At 36.7% G+C, this 22,298-nt stretch overlaps 1 protein-coding gene across 1 annotated transcript in view; it reads left to right on the top strand.

Annotated features, from left to right (window-relative positions):
• The window catches only part of LOC117316357, a 34,469-nt gene extending 17,004 nt beyond the window's left edge, over window positions 1–17,465 (top strand). Inside the window, 18 exon segments of the mRNA XM_033870899.1 lie at window positions 39–188; window positions 385–860; window positions 1,304–1,816; window positions 3,975–4,136; window positions 4,243–4,404; window positions 4,798–4,818; window positions 5,144–5,197; window positions 5,378–5,752; window positions 5,893–6,118; window positions 6,862–7,043; window positions 7,870–8,259; window positions 8,261–9,160; window positions 9,715–9,817; window positions 11,078–11,293; window positions 11,641–11,969; window positions 12,198–12,365; window positions 14,310–14,442; window positions 15,013–17,465. Of these exon segments, the coding sequence (XP_033726790.1) occupies window positions 39–188; window positions 385–860; window positions 1,304–1,816; window positions 3,975–4,136; window positions 4,243–4,404; window positions 4,798–4,818; window positions 5,144–5,197; window positions 5,378–5,752; window positions 5,893–6,118; window positions 6,862–7,043; window positions 7,870–8,259; window positions 8,261–9,160; window positions 9,715–9,817; window positions 11,078–11,293; window positions 11,641–11,969; window positions 12,198–12,365; window positions 14,310–14,442; window positions 15,013–17,465 (7,013 nt within the window).
• The last annotated feature ends 4,833 nt before the right edge of the window (window positions 17,466–22,298 follow it).

Consider the following 22,298-nt stretch of genomic DNA (forward strand, 5'->3'; position numbering starts at 1 on the left):
ATTACTAACAATTAAAACCCATATTTCTTATTCAACAGAAGGAAATGATTGCATCCGCGCATGCGTCAGCAATGCTCACTACGGGGTGCTACCCTTATTGCTGTCGAGGGAAGCTCATCCAAAACACCTAACCATGTACCACGGCGATACGCCTATACATGCTGCAGCTTCGATCGCGTTAAAAACAGGTTAGTGAGTTTTGTTGTATAAGTGTTAAAATAAAGCATTTACCAGTGACAATATTGATTTACATATTTACAATTCCGGAGTAATGCCTCTCACACGCTAGGCTAACGTTTATGGTAGTGTATAACAAACGCCATGCTGTTTAGTAGGCAAAATATATTTTAAAATTAAATGCATCATTTACTTTTATACTTGAAGGATATTTCGAGGTATTTGAAATACTCTTAAAGAAGTTTAAAGATGATCCACAGGGACACTGCGAGTGTGATCCTACTGAAAAAGACAGAAACGGAGACGGAATCTTACACATTACTCTTCGCCATCCCGATGACAGAAAATCCAGACAACTTATCAAACTAGTGCTTCAACATCTTCCTAAAACCTCAACGGCCCTTTCAAGGAATAACAAAGGACAATATCCATCAGATTTGATAAATGAAAAACGTGATGAAAGATGGCGATTATTGGAAAGTGTTTTTCCGTCTTTTTTCGCTGAACAAAAAATGAAGAAAATATCGCGCAAAACAGCTCGTAGACGAAAGGGCAATCCACTTCATTCTAGACACAAAACAAAGGTTCCAGAAGTTGACTTTCCCGGATCGCCCACAGTTCTCCCTTCAAATGAAATTGATGGACACTTGAGTTGTTCCAATTCTTCGATGGAAAAAAATAAGGTATTATGCATGACAGAGCAATGATGAACTGATATCAAATATTATGATACGTGTTCACACATACAATTACCAAAGGAATTATATTCTCTTGGAAGCGATTTAAATGTTTGCATAATTGATTAGTTTAAAATCGTCAGATCTTGAATTAGACCCAACGATTTCAATTTATCTGTAAAATTCTTTGTCTCTAACTTTGGGTATTACCTAAATATTCCGTAAGTCACAAGAAAGATATATGATAATCCATACAAGTAATCAGGAGCAAGACCTAACGCTTGTTGTTATAGTTCAAGGAATTATTGTTTTTGTTTGGTGTATCATCCGTTACTGTTGTAACTTGTTTGTAACTTTGGAATTCCCCTATATTTCCTAAGATTCCTAAATGTCTTATCACCGAAGCAATGATTTATCTGTTGATGTGTTTATTTTCCAATACTTTTTAGATCCCTAAGGATTTAGCTGAGGAGAACATTATTGATCATAACGAAAACAGCGTACCTGACAAACCTTCTGAAACTCTGGAAACTGTTTCCTCTAGTAACTACAACACACCGACATCGTCAATACTCATCGAGTCTGATGACACAAGTTACTCTTCTGGATCTGAAATGGAACAATATCCATCTTCACCAGATCCGGTCCAGAGTCATTTTCTGAATCCTCATCCTACTGGACAACAGAAATTTCAACCAGATTCAAGAGAAACAGAATATCATCTGACACGCAGAGATCATAATGACGGAAAACCTTCGAAACATAGACCTAAACTAAAGCAAGATGATAACCTATTGCACGAGGAAAGAGAGCAAGAGGACGAATTGACAGAAAAGGGAAATGAAGACACGGAGGATGTTGCAACAGAATATCCGAAGGAAAACCAGCAGATTAGTGACGAAAGCTTGAAAGGTGATGCGGCTTTGACTGCGGATAAAAATGTTGTTCATGAGGATTATTCGGTAGGTAAAATATGCGATATTTTTCAATCAATCATACAAATTGAAACCAGTGTTTGTATTACTAAAGTCAATTTACAGAGGATCTCAAATGCGAGCCTTATATCATGCTACTGAGTAAAATCTACGTCCATCGCCATTACATAATATTAGTATAACCTTAAGAGTATGCGAACTACGGATAGTGTCATCGGTGAAGCAAAATATGCTTATCCTTCCGGAACACTTGGGCGTATTCCTCGTGTACTTTTCAAAGCGTCTGTTCGCAATTCTAAATTTGTTCATATATTGCCCTCATTTTATCCAATTGTCATAAGTCATTAATAGTCATGGTTTCATTATTATGTCCGTAGTTTCTGTAAGTTATGTGACTAACTTATATCAGATTAAAAATAACGTATTTACAGTCAAACCTCGTTAACTCGAAGTCATCGGGATCGTGCAAAAAACTTCGAGTTTTTCGAATTATCCGAGTTTTTAGCTCACCTGGACCGAAGGTCCGGTGAGCTTATGCCATGGTGCGGCGTCCGTCGTCCGTCCGTCCGTCAACATTTGCTTCAAATCGCTACTAGTCAAAAAGTTCTTATTGGATTTTGACCAAATTTGGTCAGAAACATCCTTGGCGGAGGGGGATCAGATTTTGCATAAATGGTGAGTCTGACTCCCAAGAGGCCTGAGGGGCGGGGCCCAATAGGGGAAATTGAGGCAATTCATTTAAATCGCGACTAGTCATTAAGTTATGAATGGATTTGAACCCAATTTGGTGAGAAACATCCTTTGGGGAAGGGAAACAGATTTTGCATAAATGGTGACTCTGACCCCCAAGGGACCAAAGGGGCGGGGCCTAATGGGGAAATAGAGGTAATTCCTTCAAATCGCTACTAGTCATCAAGTTATGAATGGATTTGAACCCGATTTAGTGAAAAACATCCTTGGTGGAAGGGAAACGGATTTTGCATAAATGGTGACTCTGATCCTGAGGGGCCAAATGGGCGGGGCCCCAAGTGGAAAAAGAGGTTATTCTTTCAAATCGCTACTAGTCATAAAGTTACGAATGGATTTGAACCAAATTTAGTGAGAAACATCATTGGGGGAAGGGGAACAGATTTTGAATAAATGGTGACTCTGACCCCTGAGGGGCCAAAGGGGCGGGGCCCCATAGGGGAAAAAGAGGTTATTCCTTCAAATCGCTACTAGTCGTAAAGTTATGAATGGATTTGAACCCAATTTGGTCAGAAACAGTCTTAGGGGAAGGAGAACAGATTTTGCATAAATGGTGACTCTAACACCTGAGGGGCCCAATGAGCGGGGCCCCATAGGGGAAAAAGAGGTAATTCCTTCAAATCGCTACTAGTCATAAAGTTATAAATGGATTTGAACCCAATTTAGTGAGAAACATCCTTGGGAGAAGGGGAACAGATTTGCATGAATGGTGACTCTGACCCCTGAGGGGCCAAAGGGGCGGGGCCCCATAGGGGAAAAAGAGGTAATTCCTTCAAATCGCTACTAGTCATAAAGTTATGAATGGATTTGAACCCAATTTAGTGAGAAACATCCTTTAGGGAAGGGAAACGGATTTTGCATAAATGGTGACTCTGACCCCTGAGGGGCCAAATTGGCGGGGCCTCATAGGGGAAAAAGAGGATTTTGCATAAATGGTGTTTCTGAGTCCTGAAGGAGGGGGGCCCATAGGGGAAATAGAGGTAATTCTTTTAAATCGCTACTAGTCATCAAGTTATGAATGGATGTTCTAAAAACAATTCTTGAGGTCTTTCAGACCCTTAGAGAGTTTTGACTTCGTTATTTCTTTAAAGCTGTTGGGATCCCCACACCATAACCATATATAGCAATGTTTGAGATTGACAAATAAAACGAATTGAACATGAACATGAACATTATTTTGACATTTGGTCTAATCCAACCAGGTGAGCGATACTTGCCCCATGGGCCTCTTGTTATTACAAAGAAAAAGAAGGATTTTGGCCGGGACCGGAGTAATACTTCGAGTTAAACGGGGTCTTCGAGTTATCCGAGTTCGAGTTCGACTGTAATATCATATAAATTATGTGTATATCTTATATAAATAAATCGATGTGTATCGTATCACATGAAGCAAGAGAAAATTCTTGCAATGCGTCTTATTATCAATTTAATTTTAAAGATATCGACCAACAAAAATGCTGCCAATGAGGGTATTTTGAGCTCGGAAACAAATGGTCTTTTTGGTATTGAGCATCAATGCGGAGATGTGAATAAAAAGAAAGACGAGGCAAGAGGGAACACGAAAATGTTTAAAGTTGATGATGATAGGGAACATGGGAATGTATGCGCAAGTATGTTCATATATGACTTAATGTGAACAGTTATATGGAATAGCTTACGACGTGAATGATTGTGTGCATTACTTTATTACATTTTATGTTGCACAGATTCAAACATCAGAAGAACAAAGTTCTACACAAACAAAATTGGCGCATGGCGAGGCCCAGATTTTAGAATCTGAACCAATACAAGTAAAAATAGAGGGAAATGAAGAACAAGAGAATCGCGGTACACAACCAAAGGAAAAAGACAAGTCGGAAAAGAAAGATGTAGAGAAAGGAGCAAAAGGGAAAGGAAATGCCACCCATTAAAACAAAAACAAAAAAAGATGGAGAAACCGATCATATGGTAGGTTTGATAAGATTAATGATATATTTGTCTGATTTATGTAACTTCGATTTCATTTTTCTTTTCTATTTCTAATACGCGAATGGTTTTTGTTATCGATGACGTCAGCCTGTCTTTACTTTACAAAAGTGTTGCTGCCTTTTAATACGCGTAGTGAGGGAGTATTATGATTCTGCCACATCTGGCTCTGTGTCAGTTCCTCTGTCCGTCAAATTCGATAATCGACATAACCAAGCTAAAGTCAGGGCCACTGTTACCAAAAATAAAATGTTCTTGTTACATTTCTGTTATCAATCAGACATTTTGTTTCACAGATAGACTGGGAAATTGCACAGGTATTTTTGCTTTGAACAATTTAATACATCAGTCATTTAAACGGAATTCTATAATTAAACTTTGTTTAATCGCGTTATCAATTGGTAATTTTTTGTGAATATTTATAAATATATTTTTATTTACCTTGTACAAAACTTTATACATGTATCGTCGTGATCAATCAAATTAAGAAAAAGGAACGCAAGTTATCACCGTAATATCTCAATACCACTCCTTATCATCAATCTACCGGGTTTCCAGTTTCCAATATTATTCCATTCAATATATCAAACCCGGAATATCGGCGTTGAGAATCAATCAATGAACATTTACTATTTTTTTCAGACGAACGGAGAAGAATTTCAAGAAGATCAACAAGCAAGTGAATTTCTTGATAAGGTATGAAGTAATTTATTTTCAAACAGATTGGAGACTTTATTTTCTAATCATCTGAAATATAAGCAAAACGCAAATACATTATAAACATTTCATTTAATTGCGACTGAAATAAAAATATCATTCATTTTCCTACAATTTTGAAATGATCATCCTAAATCTAAATGTATTTCATTTGTACAGATTTCTTCGAAACTCGAGGACCTTCCCTTCAAAGTAGAATGTTCCAAATCATTTTGGAAGACAATGACCAGTAAAATGGATCGAACAATAGAAGACAAAATTCTAAAGATAATTGTCGATCTTGCAAGTGGAGATTGGCATCCTAGCATAGCAAAGGAATTACATTCACCTAAAAACGTGAAGTTATACGAGTCCAAAATTGGAAAAGGGAGTAGGCTTATTTGGCAAAAGGCCATTATATCACATACAGAAAGAGGAATGTTCGGGAGCAACGAAACTCCTGGTGATGCCGTGATTCGTATCTGGTATTATGTCGCGAGTCATGATGATATCCACAAGTATGTTTTCCAATGTTTGTCGTGCCCTAAAATACCATGAGCAACCGATTGTTAAACAAATTTCAAAATCACAAAGCTCATTCGGGCAGAATGGCTCAGCTCAGTTTGGACTTGACTCTGAAGAAATAGAGGTTTCACATCCACCAGTCAACGAAGATAAAGAACAATTTCAAATAGTCAAGTTCTACGCCTTTTCATCAGATATGCTGGCACATATCCGCGAACGATCCGGAATTGGCGGTTGACTTTCCCTTTCGTGTTACGGACTTGCAGCAAGCCATCATCAATCTAGAAAGTGAGGCTCCCATTTTATTGATAGGTCGAAGCGGAACAGGAAAGACGACATGTTGCATGTTCCGGATGTGGAACCAGTTCATTGGTCACTTGGCACTGTTGAACTCAGGTAGGGTACGATTCTGCATCTTGTTTGATTAAATCTTCTTCTTTTTTCAAGGTGATCAAAATGCATTAACTGAGTAATTAAAAATTTGAAGTATGACGAATTTAAACAGCCTTGAGAAAAATGTACTGTTTTGGAGTTCAAGTAAAACATATCTTAATATCTGGCAAATTTACTGAAGCGTACAAGGGCTGTTTGGTTCAATAATTTCCTTACCCGTAAATTGTGTTAATTCGACGGCCATATATTGGAAGGCGTTTAGTTTAAACAGAAACTTAAATTTTAGCAAAGGCGAGGTTGAACTACGCGATACTGACCTTACAAGGGCAGGCGCTACCGAGAGCTTAAACTTAATTGTGTGCAATGAGAAATCCCTCCTGCGTAATGACACAATACATGTATTGTTCGGGGTACTGAACCCATGTTCGCCCCGACCTGGCAACTCCTATCAACCATAGATAGATATATATATCATATAACTATGACGTAGTTCTAGACAAAGCGTCGTATGATACAAATATTTCTTTATCCGTAAAATATTTTTAATACGGCAGCCGCCAGTTGTTTTTTTACACTATAGCGAGTAATCTATCAATCACGTGGTTGTTGGCGCTTTCATCTTAAGCAAAAGTACATTGCAACACCACGTGATGGTGATTATTCTCTTATTCAGATTACTCAAATTGTATTCTTTGTATTTTATTATACTACTGGAAGATTGTATTTGTACCTATCCCATATTGTAGAGGACGGAAGCCAAGGGAATAGTGAGCAGGCAGCCAGAATGAGCAATAACGTCACAGATTCGGGCATGGACATATCAGCGGAACCGGAAGGAGGTCAACAACACGTGATGGATGATTCTATCGTGTGTCAAAAACAACTTCACCAAATATTCCTCACAAGGAATGCAGTTCTTTGCAGTGAGGTGAGTGATATATCCAATATACCACGGCTAATATACACATAATGTAACGTATAACAGAAACCTACTTGTGTATGGACTATCTGAATATGATTTCGTTATTACTTCCGTGATGAAAAGAAGAACGTACATGTTAAAGCGGTAATTTTGAAAACGTTAATCTTAATTATGATTGCACAACTTGAACACGTTCTTTCTCTATATCATTTCGAAAGACAATTATTTTAATCGTCAATCTATTCAAATTTGAATATACGCTAAATTTTATACCATTAAAATAAATGAATTATTTGTACCTTTAGCAGCATGCTTTTTTAACTTCCAAAGTGAACTAATTGAAAATCATATTTAAAGCAGCTGGTAGACACTTCTGGTGGACATGAGTCTTCAAAGTATGACGTAACATGTATTTCATGTTTTAATTCCTTTGAATGGTGAAACGGTTCAGAACATATACATGTACTTCGCGTGTCTTGAAATCCAATGTTGTATTAAGGAGCTATTGTATCTTCCCTACCCGATTTTGGTATTTCTTTCTATTTTGAGTTTCTCCATTCGTCTCTTAGGTATCAATACGTAAGCCCTTAGAATCACTAATGAGTCTAGGAAGAAGACACCGTTATATGATGAAGTTTGATTAAGCTTTAGTCGTACTGTATCTAACCTTGTTTGTCTTTTGTGCAATCGTTTTAAAAATGTGAAACGTTAGAGACTCCGAAGAACAATTAACCGTTTAATTATTAAATTGACCTGAATGCATATTCATGTTTCCTCTTTTAATAATCTACACGAAATGATATAACTAAACTAGTAACTTACTATTCAACAGGCAAAAAAGAATTTCAATAAAATGAGGCAAGGCAGCTCCATAGCCCGAAAATTTGATCTTTCCGACGACGCGTCCCTTCCTTGGCGCTTTGATGACATTCGTGATTCTCAATATCCATTATTTTTGACTTTGGAACAACTCTTAAACTTGATGGATGCCTCTATTGGACCACCTTTTTTCTACGAGAGGGAAAACGACGGATCTCGGAAAGGGAGTAGGAGGAACCTGTTCGAAGAAGATTTGAGCATCAGTGGACTCCCTGACGGAATACAAGAGAGAGTTGCCAATGTCCACACCGACTCTTTAAATTCTAAAAGAAAATTTCAACAGCCAACAGAGGTGACATTTAAGATATTTAGAGACATTGTTTGGCCAAAATTAGCGTCAGGAAGCAAACAGCTGGAACCTTCGCTTGTTTGGATGGAGTTCGTATCTATCATCAAAGGATCTTATGAATCACTCTTGCAACCAAAAGGTTATCTGTCGCGCGAAAGTCTATCTAGATGTTGGGAGGAAAAGAGCACCAAACTTTGACGGCGTCAGACAAGAGATTTATTGTCTGTTCGAAAAGTACCAAAAAGTACTAACAAAACAGAATCTTTTTGATGAATGTGACCTGGTCCATTCGATCAATTCTCGTCTCCAACCTAAACACGCCGAAGCATGGGAAATTCATCAGCTATTTGTGGACGAAATACAGGATTTTACGCAAGCTGAAATCTGTCTTCTAATCAAGATCTGTCAGGATCCGAATCAAATGTTCCTTACTGGTGATACGGCTCAAACTGTCATGCATGGAATACAATTCCGATTTTGTGATATCAGATCTATGTTTTACAATATCCGTGAAGCCATGAAAACCTGCAACAACCGAGGGACGTACCTAGTAAATGTACCAGATAAAGTATATCAACTCACTCAAAGCTACCGGTTCCATGACGGTATTCTCGCTCTGTCATCGAGTATATTAGATATCATGGCACATTTATTTCCAGACTCATTTGATCGTCTAAAAACGGACAAGGGGCTTATAGAAGCGGGGCCCCTACCAGTGCTACTTGAGTCATTAAATTTCTCAGAGCTCGTCATGCATATTTCCGGCAAGGAAAACCAAAAAGATGACGATTCGGATATAGAGCTTGGAGTACATCAGGCGATCCTTGTGAACAATGAAGCAGCTCTACAACAGATTCCAAGGCAGCTGCAGAAAAATATCACCTTGACGATATACGAATCAAAAGGGCTGGAATTCAACAACATTTTCCTCTTTAATTTCTTTAAATTTTCAAGCGTAAGTATGTTTTAATATCGAAGATCAGGATTTATTTAAGGCTATTTGAATACATGTAGATAACGCTAGACGCAACAAAGCCAGGGAAAGAGTATGCTGGAATCGTCCCCATCTGTTTCTTGATCATCCTGTCGATAGCAAAAAATGATAATTTTCAACCAAGCTTAATAATGCCGATAGGTAGTTTATGATCTCACATTATGCTAGGTTGATATGCTTACCAAAGTGCTTTGATTGTAATATCACATAGGCCGCAGATTGGTCAAATAATAGTTGATTGCCGGGGAATTTTTAGGGTATGAGCAGTACAAATGTTCCTTTTACTTCTTTCGCAGGCCCCTAATTTATTGAAATGTTTAGAATTAGCACCGTAGGGGAGATTTTTCATGCTTCGAGTGATATTTCTAGTTGATACTTAAGTTTAAGCGATATTAATCTTATGTCGTATTTTGCTCGTTGTATGTTACGTCACTTCCAGAAGAAATCAAACAATCGACCTAATGAATAGTCTGTTCGCTTGTTCACTCTATGTTCATTACTGATTTTTCTTTAAGGCGTCAAAAGAGTGGCGAGCAGTTTCCACCCTACTGACGGAGTTAGCTGAAAATGAAACTAGCGTGGATATATTACGAACAGGCATGCACCAGCTGGATGAAGGCAGGTCCTAATAATGTTGTGAATTTGATGATTGAATGAATACTTATGATTTTGTTTTGTATTGTGTTGAATGTGTGTGTTTTGGGTGGTGGTGGTATGTTCGTGTTTGTCTCCTTTTGATAGCCCAGTACCGATGCCGACTAATAGTTCCATGACCTTAGTTGTTAATAGGAAAAAATAAACCAAACCAAACTAATAGTTCCACCTCATTGAAATATACTACCGAAGACATTAAGCCTAATACCTCACCTGGTTACTTTATACTAACAAAGTACAAACAAGTCGTCCCACTCTCAAAATACTGAGCGCTAAGCAGGAGTAATAACTACCAGTTTTATAGACTCTGATTAGGCTCGGCCAGGGGAAACCAAAATCTTCCTCACAGGGACGAAACCTCAAATAAAGACCCAAAGTGAGGCGTTGTCAAGGGAGATATTTGGAAGAATAGAGTTGTTATTAAGAGGAGGAAAGGTACTATCAAAATTAACGATCATGCAAAGGGGCGGCAAAAAGTTGGTTAGAGGGAGGAGAAAAGATGATATTATAAAATCAGTCATCTTGGTACTGGTACCATTCTTACGCCTTACCTGCTGGGCAGGAATACATAAAGAAGAAGAACAAAGGTGAAAATCGTCGCTTGAAAATTTGTTAAATGATAAATTAAAATCATCTTTCACACATTGATAAATACCATAGATTCGGCATGTTCAGATGGAATTTGATCGTATTGATTAAATAAGCTGACCATGACATGAACACTGTCCGTATTTTAAATTAGTTTACGATGATTCAAAATTGTATAAAAGCAAAGTGTCTCTTTAAAAAAATAGAATGATACCAAAGTCGATCGTATTTCCAACTTGCAACTTGTAAATTAAAGGCAAAATACGGATTCCGTTCAATACGTACACGGAAAATTAGACCAGATGTCCAGGAAGAGTGAGCGTATCCTGCTTCATCGACGACACCTTGTATATGTAAATCTAGGTCAAATTTAGGTCGATTCCTCCAAAAAAGTGGTAACAACAAACACGCAGGCATATCAACGACATCGAACACGATATAGTAAAGGAGAGAGCATAACCCTTCAAGATATCAATAATTAAATTCATCCTTTTTTTGCTGATTGCCGAGAGCAAACCTGTGTTATTTTGTAATGTATTTGTATTGAGTTCTACTTAAGAGGAGTCTTTTGAATAAGACCTATTAAATGATATGGTTTATACTTTTATATTAGGATATACAAAATATCTTTTTCAGGTATGCTTTGTGGGAAGGGCAGACCCCGAGCTCAAACATTTAACCCAAAGCTTCACAAAGCACTGAACTCCGAACTAAAGCTGTTATACACAGCGTTGACACGAGCCCGGGTGAATGTGTTGATATTTGACGAGGATGAAGAGAAACGTCGACCAATGTTCGAATACTTCAAGGCACGCAATCTTGTCACTGTTGGGACAGGGTATTCCACACAAGGTAGTTAATGCTTACTTTGGTTATATGTTTTGATTAGTTTAGATTAAATGTCTCATCTCAGAAATGCAGACGGGGCATTTGTGAAGAGCACTTTTTGCTATCGCTGTCGATCATTCATATGACAACATGTAATAATGATATATTAATTATATCGCGATCAGTTACAAATATGTTTTTCTTCTAAATTAAGTGAATGTGGGAATTTTTTGTTCATCGGACTTGAGAGAGCAGACATTGAATTTGTCTGACAGAAAAACCGCATCTGCACGTTGTTAGTGAACGTGCATTTTGACTACTTCATCTTAGTACTTAATGATGTTTAAAACAAGCGTGTTTCTATCGTTTAGATCACACGGAGCATCAGTGTGAAAAAGACGACTGGCTTGCTCGTGGAGAAGATTTCATGAAGAAATGTTTGTACCGGGAGGCAGTCAAGTGTTTCAGCAAGGGTGGAGACAACAACTTGGCTACCCTCGCCAACGCTCACTTCAGTAAGGAAACTGCTTTAAAGTTGCGTGACAAAAAGTCCAGACAAGAGAAATTTCTGAAGGCTGCAAAACTCTTCCGATCGGTGGACATTAGTACAGACAAAAGAACACAAACTTACGCTATGGAATGTATTATCGAATCCGGAGATTTCGGTAAAGCCGCTGAGTACTGTGAAGAAATCGGACAGGTAATTAATTGTTTTTCCCAACCCACATACAAGCGCGCGAGCTCGCACACATACACACACACACACACACACACACACACACCCACACACACACACACACATGCAAAAACGCACAGTCGTATGCACTTGGTATCAAATCCCTGCTTGAATATCGTTATCTCGTTACACCAGTTTTTAGTGCAGTCGGAAACATATATATATATATATATTTATTTGCATACATTATAGTATGGACAAGCTGCTAAGATTTACAACACCCGCCTAAAACAGCCAGTGACAAGTAGTGAATGCTACGAAAAAGCACAGCGCTTTGACGAAGCTGTGGACATCCTTTATGAATCTGGTTACTATGAGAAGGCAATCGATGTGGTCAGTAGATATACCGAACAGATAAAGGTAAGTTTTCAATTTCTTGGATTTCAGTACAGGATCGTACTTAAACAAACTAATGAAGTGATAACTTGGGCAATAATAATGTAATAATTTTTAGGTGTATCGCTCTCAGCAGAGCTCATTATGATATTTTGCTTGAGCTTCTGTGTCTTGTGTTGTTGATAGTTTTTACTTGCGTTGATGTTTGCCATTTTAGTTCATATTAAAGGCAATCATTGCATCATTATGATGGTATGGTTATATCAATTCTTAATTTGTCCTTATGATCTCAGGAAATTCCGAACACTTGTTTAACGGTTTATTTGTTCACGTATTAGACAGATCAACACTATTCAACGTGCAATTACTTTTAAAGAGGGCGGTAGCGTAACAAAAAATTATAAAATGACACTCATGGTATAGAAATATATATATATATAAATCATCAAAAATAAATCAATGAATAAACAAAAATTAAAAAAAAAAAATTAATAAATGAAAAAAATCGACTATACGACTTTTCATAAAAAGTACCGAGACGGAGTACATGTACGAAAGATTTATTTCGGGTTGTAATTATTTGTTTGATTGAAATATTAAAGATACAAACAGAAGCTCAAATTTTGGGGGGATGATAATAGTGTACATATAAAATATGCAGTAACATTATGGTGTTGTATTTAAGGGGGTATCTCAGTCGGTTAAAGCGCCGGCCACGTAACCTCAGGTGAAGATCCGAGATGCCTGGTTCGACGCTTACTGCCCGTGTCGGTTTGTGTTTCTGGAGAAGATGAGAAAAGCACTGGTCTGTGCTGTCATGGTTGTGTCCTTAGTGTGTTGTTCGGTGAGGTAGCACCAAGTTCTACAACAAGAATTACGCGTAATTATATGTGTCAATATCATAAGCATTTTACATGGGTACCCAAAGTTATATCTGAAGACTAATGGAATTGAATGTCATATCTGAAAGTGAAACTGCGTAAGAATTGTTTTTAACGCAGTAGACTCTACTATCAATGAGTGTAATGCATTCAGCTATAAATCCCATGATATCCTAAGACCCAGGTTTTTTGCTCTAGCTTTAATGGATTTTCAGAAACAGCCCGATATGCAAGAGCTAAACGTTTAACCTCAATTTTGAAGTCCAGAATTTGAGAGCCCCCCCCCCCCCCCCCCCCCCAAAAAAAAGAAGAAAAAAAGAGAAAAAGAAATGTTTTATTAGGCTCTGCTACCCATGTCACATCTATGATGAAAGTTTTGTTGGTCAAGCTTTGTCAGAAACAGAGATAAACATAAAAACATAACACAAAAACAAACTTCCCCTCAATAGGAAACTGCCTGTTTAAGGGGCGATAATTCCAGCAAACAAACGTGTATGCTATTGAAAAATATAATTGCCTCTTTTTTGTTTTTAATTTCTTTTTACCTTTATTGTTATTCAATCAATCAAAATTACTCTTTAACAAAAATGACCCAGAAACTGTCTGTGTATTAAAACCCATTTTTCTTTAGTTTTGCCTAAATACATACGGCCATGTCATAAATGTCATAAGACACATGTATGGAAATACTATTCTGAACGTCATAACAAATATGTGACGTCGTGATAAATATTTGACGTCGCATGATTGGGTAGACGGAAACGTCCCATCCGAGCCGGAGTTCGCCTATCATATATAGAAACGAAAATTGAAAGTTTTTTGCTTACATTCTCATAAATAGTAATTATGTGATAAATAGAATCTTACACTCGTTATATGAAATTATTGAACTCGTTTATGAATTCCATATGATATAAGATCCTCTATATGAATAACGATACTTTTGGTATCATTTTTTGTAATTGAGCCTCGAGGCTGTTGACTTGGAAAAAAATTGATACCAAAGAATTATCAAGTCAAGTAACAATAATTCGTTTATCCAGGCAGTTTACTGTATTTCGTTTTATTTTTTTATAATTATTTTTAGACATTGGAGTCAAAGAACGAAGAAATTCCCAAACTAATGACGAAACATCAACCGTGTAAAAAGCACGCATTGGAACATCTAAGAATTAAAAGTGCAAACGTCTACCATCAGCGATACTCAAATGATCAGAAAAGCGAGGATATGAAAATGATGATGACTCATCTAAAATATTTAAGCTTTCAAGAACAATGCAAAGTCCTCTCGTGCTGGGGTTACATTGACTTGACTGTTGAAAGATGATAGAATACGGTTTGTCTCTTATATCCTTATCTATATTTGTATATGTTATTGATAAATGCATATAGAGTTGTTTTGGTTCCTTGATTTCCAAATGATTTGTTCCTAAATACAAAAGTAGTTTTTAGACCAGAGCTAATTTAATTGGAACCTCAAGAACCGGTCGAGCTGAAAAACCAAATAAGGAAGAGATATGGAATTGAATGTGTATAAAATGTGAAGGTACACATACTCCGTCTGATAAAACAATGTTTCATTAGCTTATATCGATGAGATCAAGGGAATATAGGATTCCTTTCCGTCCGCCAGTTCATCAGAGACGTCCAAAAAAATAAAGATATATATATATATTGTGCCACAGATTATTATTTTTTTATCATTTTTGACAGAGTTGTGGCCCGTAAAGTTTTTTAGGCCGGCACGGGACATTAATTTCAAAATACTCAGTATGATTGTTTATTTACAGAGAAATATGAGGAAGCGTCCATGTTGTACTTATCAAATGGAAAGTCCGAGAAGGCACTGACTGTTGCCAGGAAATCAGGTAACACCAATCTCATCGCTCAATATCTATTGACTGACACCCAAATCAGGACACACAAAGATCCATTACACAGACAATCGCAAACGCTAAGGCAGGTAAATGAACTGATAGACCTACTTATTCAACTTCCATCGAACAACAAATTGAAAGGGCAGACATATTTGCTAAAAGCAGAATTATTGCAAACCGGAGGAAATGACAAGGAAGGTCAATCAGCTCTTGTAACAGCTCGGGAAGCTTTTAAAAGATGCAACCCACCTTGTATAGCGGGACAGGTAGATTGTCTTGCACTAATGTTGAAATTGGATGCTAATAGGTACAATATTTCCTCTGCTGTGGAAGCAATGCATTTCCTATTTTTGATGGTAGAATGTTTAGAGAAAACATTTCCCACCTATGACGACATACGAGTCATAGAAGATATCTACAATTACTTCGGTTTCGAATGCAACAAAGATCGTTTGACTTTGAGAAAAAACAGTCATCATCATCTTGCCCCAGAAATGATATCTCACTGTCAAACAGAAAATGAACATGACGTCAAAAAAGCTATCAGCGAGTTTTGGAAACGAAAAGCTTCTACTTGGTATACCAAAATAAACAATGTTCTTAAAAGTTTGCGGAAGAATATAAAATCATGTAGCTGCAACGATGAGTTTTCAAAAGAACCATGCAAATCCAACTATAGTTTAACATTTGGAAGTATGAAGACACTTCTAGAGATTGATCTGCTGCAAATAGAGCTTCATGGATACATTGCACAGACATCTCAAACGTTTATTGATATTCCAGTGAGACCATGCCGTGCTTTCTTTCATCATCTGCAGCCACAGAACTTCGTAAAATGTCTTGGATCAGAAGAAAGGTACAGACTGGCAGATATTGTACGGAACACCAAACGTAGTGTGAAACAAACATTGATTAAAGAAATGCAACAAGAGTGCGTCAACATGACGGGAAAGGAAAGGAAATGGAGCACCGGTCTTTTCATGAAACAACACTTCTTGGTGAACTATTTACAATTGGACTGGAATGTGCGAGAGAACATGGAAAAGTTCGTGCAGGACTTATACATTGAAATGTCGAAGAAATCTAAAGATCACGAAGCTCGGGCACGTTTACACCACCTTGGCTGTTTGACAAATAACAAAAAAGTTGAAAGTCTTGCCGTACGATTTGTGGACGCGTACGACCAAATATCAGAAGACATGAATCCAATGGATGCTTTAAAGATATTCACAGCTTTCCTCAAGTTGCTCAGAGGTGTTGACCGAGTAGTTTTACCAGATCGTAACTACCTGGTTATGTGGATGGAATACTTCTTTGTGGTTGGATCCTACCTGATTGGAAAGGCCGATCACAATGTCCATTTTGTACTTCCCACATCCTATATCAACATCACACATTACATTGATTCAAGTTTCTCAACGAGGGAGATGGCAACACTAGAAGCTATCAAGAAAACAAAACGGAAACGTTTAGAAGTATGGTACATACAGCGAAGGATGGAAATAATCGCTTCGTTTTTGTGTGGGGAAGACCCTAAATCTGGACTAATGAATGAGGTATTCATATCAACACAGAAAGATGTTGAAGTAATCGAGAGGGTACTGATGTTATCTTTGACTTGTCTGTGTAACATGGGAAACTTGATTCAGACAGCTTTGGAACCTCGGTTACTACGACAGTTACGCTCGATTCAACTACCACATGATGCTCCCGTCAGATTGACAGAAGCTGTTGAAGCATTGAAAGTAGCAACCGGGCCACTCGCTATAGGCAATGCCTATAGGAAGCTCCTATTTGAACGTGGCGAAGGACTTGGTTCGTACAGCTTATGGTGGGGATCTCTGCAGTTTACGTCACTAACAATACTTAATGACATCCTCCCCACTAGTTTTTATGAGGAAGCCACTCGTATTCTGCTACAAACGCCGGACAAAGCCACATCAGGAGAATGTAAAATGGAGGCAACGGGCACTGACAAAGAAGAAACAAAAGAAGAAGATACATCTGTGGAACGTAACAGTGTTCAAAATGAGAAAGCCACTGGCATGGCGAATAAAGAATCTGAAAGAGACACATTAAAGGAGATATGTGATGTTAAACCTGAGGAAACGAAACGTGTCCTGTTTGAAACACCAGATAAAGCTGTATCAGGTGAATCTTATAGCACAAGACATGAAGTGACGACTGACTGTCTTCTCAGAACACCGGTATTCTACACATCAGGGCCAGACTATACTGAAAACGTGGACGACAGCTCGTCCATACAAACGGAAAGAGGCGGTCATGCTAAGGAAGAATACAGAGAGAAAGATAAGGACGATGGCATTGACTGGTTCTCGCAAGGCGCGTCAAACATGACCAAGTGATCAGCCAGGCGTGTCTGTTCAGGCTTGTGTGAAGCGTAAATTGATCATCCAGGCGTGTCTGTTCAGGTTTGTGTGAAGCGTAAATTGATCATCCAGGCGTGTCTGTACAGGTTTGTGTGAAGTGTAAATTGATCATCCAGGCGTGTCTGTACAGATTTGTGTGAAGTGTAAATTGATCATCCAGGCGTGTCTGTACAGATTTGTGTGAAGTGTAAATTGATCATCCAGGCGTGTCTGTACAGATTTGTGTGAAGTGTAAATTGATCATCCAGGCGTGTCTGTACAGATTTGTGTGAAGTGTAAATAATCCTTCATGGCCGAATAAATCCAAACAACATTATAAAATGTTAACAACATCTTCATGGACACAATATTACAGATTTACGACGCCCATGTTAGTTATAGAAATCCGCCTTAAAAGAATGATGCCAGAATATGATTGGAGGATGTTGTTTATTTATTTTAATTCATATAATTATTGGTCGGTATCCCATAGGCGGAGGGAATCCTGTTTTGGTTACAGGATTTTAAAATTTTCTATAAAAATAAACTGGATGAAATATATTAAATAAAATCGACTAAATATACTCGATTCAGAGTTGTCCCTACTTAACTGATATCTCACTATATTATATATTATATGAATGATGTTAACATGTATATACTCATTGTTACTAAATGGAGAGAACTTACATAGGCTATGCCTGTTGTTCCATCCTTTTTCTTTCAGAATTATTTTCTTTGAGAAATAAAATTTGTTGAAATGAAATATAATTATAATGACATATACTTGTTGTTGGTAGACCCAATGATGCAGTTTGTATTTGACTGGATATTGTATCTTTATTAATATAATGACATAAACATGTGCACTTGTTCTTCAAAACAAATTCGTTTGATTGATAAAAATAGTCTAATATGAATATACAGTTTTTATTACATTTTTACAAGTGAAATATAAAAAAATTATTCATTCTATAAAAGTGATATTTTTCACTAATGATTAGAAAATACCAAAATAATTGACTAATCAGAAAGCCCGACATATATGTCAGCACCTGGACAGGGGAAACTACTTTTTTTGTTTACAAATTATCGCTGTAGTCCTAGTTAGCATACGGGGTAGGGTTTTCGTTGATAAAAAATGTAATAAACAGAATATCTAACAGTGTCTTCAGTAAAACCAAATATATTTCACTCGTGCGGCTAATATTTTGATATTTTTCACTCGTGCTGCGCACTCGTGAAAAATATCAAAATATTAGCCCCACTCGTGAATTATATTTGGTATTACTGAAGACACTGTTAGATATCCTCTATACATATTAACATGTCTCTCCATATCATATAACAAATGTTTATAAATATAGTGGATCTTCTAAATAATAACACTTATAGCTATTCTTGCTTTGTATTTTTTTTTTTCATTTCAACAAATTTTATTGACATTTGATGTTATTTGTCAAAAGGATAAAATAACAGGCCAAGCCTATATAAATTTTCTCCTATTGTGGCAATTGGAATGTATAAATATACAATTTATATATAAATTTACTATGAAATGAAAAAAATTACATGTATAACTAACATTTAAGGGAGATAACTCAAACATAAACATTCACACATCATTCATACATTTTGCTTATATATACATGTATACATAATATTTGATAATATTTAAGATGAACTTTATCTAGAAGAATTATTCATTGACAGGCATTGACTTGCTTTGTATTGTTTATATGCACTACTAAAGTCACATTGATTTTTGAAGTATTCCCTTTGTCTTGAGTGAGATTTTGATATAAATATTAATACACTTTGTAGATTGAGTTTAAATTGAAAAGCGAAACATGTGTGTTTGATTGTTAATCTCAGTTTAAAATTATAAATACTTATGCATATATGTATTTATGTTCCCACAAAATTTATTGTGACTGTTGTTTTAATGCAAAGTTGGTTAAGTACTAAGAATTTAGATGTCAGCTTTAAGTGGGAGGAGGGCACATAGTGCTAATGTATATCTGTTGAGTTTCCGTTCTGAATTAATGACATATCCCGAGAACACCTCAACAGATGTGGTTAATAGTGTACCATAGTAGCATGCTGGTGGTCATTTGGTAACACGTGACCTCTGTGTAAAGGAGGAGCCATTCATGTCTTAGGAACATCTATTTTTTATATATATATATTTATTATATATACTGTTAATGGGACCAATTCCACAATTTTAATATGATGTTTATGACATCATGTATGTCAAATGGAATTTATCGAACTTTTATGTGAGTTTATAGTCTTGAATTTTTATGTTATAAGATTAGTTTGTTTGGAACAAATTTCACAATTTCACAATTTCACTCATATGTTTATGACGTCATGTTTTAGCCTTAGTCTAACATAAAATATGTATATATATGAATAAGTACAAATTGTTGAGTTGTGTTTGGATTTTAGCATGTCAGACATTTCAAATAGCCGTTTGTCATTTTTCATCTTTATTTTATGAAGCTTCATGTATTGAGAATGAAAGATATTCCACACTTAAATGTATGCCTTGTAGGATATACATGTATGTTAACGCTTGTACTATATTAAGATATACTTATTTTAGATTTTTCTGTATTGTATAGTATATGTAGCAATTATTCTGCCATGTTTTATGACCCCACTGACTTCGAGGTGACGATGTTTCATATATCGTGGATACATATTTTATTTTTGTTATGTCCTGTAGATATTTCTATTACGCAAAAGTTTTGGCATAAATGCATGTATTTTCAATTATATATATATATATCATTATAACGTGTGTATGCAAAGGATCTTACAAGTGAGGCTGTTAAATACCCCCCCCCCACACACACCCCACACACCCCCCACCGCCCCGCCCCACCCCCCACACACCCACCCCACACACCCACCCCCACACCCCCACCCTCTATTTTATACGGGAGGAGGATATAGTGTTACCGACTTTCGTCCTTCGCGTCTTTATTTGTTACATATGTATGAAAAATATGTTGATGACGTCATTTTTATTATGCCATTCTGAAATTAAAGTAGCAGTATATTTGTTCAAGCTTTGATTGCAAGTCCGCCATTCTTCAAAACAAATCGGTTTGTGCATGGTATATTTTTCACAGCTCATTTACATATATAGAGTGGAGCATTGCATTAGATATTCACATATATCAGCGGGTAGTTTCGCGGTTTTCATAGCTATCATTAATAACCACGATATTGATTCTTATAATACATGTATGTCATTATATAGTGTTTGGATATCACTTTTATGTTAACCATGCGTTTATGGAGCAATTCCTCTAAAATATACTATATGTATCGCGGTAGCCACCCATTTAGAATATATTCTTAGAGAAATTGCTTCATAAATGCATGGTTAATATAAAAGTGATATCCAAACATTATATTTACACTAACGCGACTTTCTATTATATATCTTATGTAACTTAATCCTCATTTGCAAATGACATCGTAATTCGACCAAAGTCGGTTACTGGTTGGAGGAATTACAACAGTCAGAACAGCCAATGATGACCCTTCACACCAGTTTGAAACTTTCTTACGCGGTGAGAAATAGTTCTGTTTTTACAAGTGAAATAACCATAAATACCACGCACATTTTCGAACTTTATTACATTTAATCTGATCACACATATTATTTCGTATTTACTCAGATAATTACAATAAACAAAATATGACGATACAAATAATTAGTATTCGGTCAAGTGTTCGTTGCAGTGTACCGGTCGAACCTCGCTATGACACATGCATGTAAAAGATTCACTGTAGTTTTCCAAAGTTGAAGGTACAACCATGTAATACTCCGTTTGTCGCCTGGAGGTTAAGTATGTAGCCGTATTATATATTGATGGTTGACTTGGTGGCGATAGTTCTACCTCCGCGGAAACAGTGTCAGATGTTGTGTCAACGGCTCCATTTGAATGTGTCAGTTGATCATGAGGCATTGGTGTCATGGGTGTCCTGGATGTCGCCGTGGTAGAGCTCCTAGGCTTACTGTCAACACTAGGGCCATTAGTGGTACAAGTTGCAACGGATGACAGTGTTTTGGATAATGCTTGTCTTTGTTGAGAAGTGCAGGATCTATTGTACGATCTGATAGCAGACTCTGTCTTTTTGTTCACTCATGTACATGATGTGCCAAGTTTCGAAACCGTGTATCAGTTAATATTTTTGTTTGAAAAGATAAAAAATAAAAATGATATTCTACGAAGCAAACTATATGTGTTAACTTGTTCATTCAATATACTTTCAGTCATTCATCTGTTTTTCCTTTCTTTTCTTCCATTTTTCTTTTCCCTTCTTCTCTCTTCTCTCCCTCTCTTCTTTTCCTTCTCTCTTTACTTCTTTTCTCTCTTTTCTCCTCTTTTTCTCATTCTTTTCTTACTTTTTCATGGTTCAGCTCTGGAGACTAATGGGCTATGGCCTTAGCGCAATTGGTAGAGCACGAGACTCTTAATCTCGGGGTCGTGGGTTCGAGCTCCACGTTGAGCGTCAGTATTTGTCGTCCGTATACCTCAATGACATTATTTAGCTTATCTTTCATCATATTCAGTTGACGAGAAGGTACACTATGTAGCTGTCAATTACAAATGAAAAGTCGTCTGCACATCAATACATCGTTAATCAAGTATTATAGCAGAAATCTTTTACAGTATATAATTCTTCGAAAACGTGGAAGCAAGCTTTTATATAAGAATTTAAAGAGGGCAATCTAGTATATTGGTTTTGTTTTCGTTCTCCCTAGAAATAATTAGATAAAAAAATATTTAAAAAAAAAAAAAAAAA

Source organism: Pecten maximus, chromosome 18 (assembly GCF_902652985.1).
Source record: "Pecten maximus chromosome 18, xPecMax1.1, whole genome shotgun sequence".
Classification (NCBI taxonomy): domain Eukaryota; kingdom Metazoa; phylum Mollusca; class Bivalvia; order Pectinida; family Pectinidae; genus Pecten; species Pecten maximus.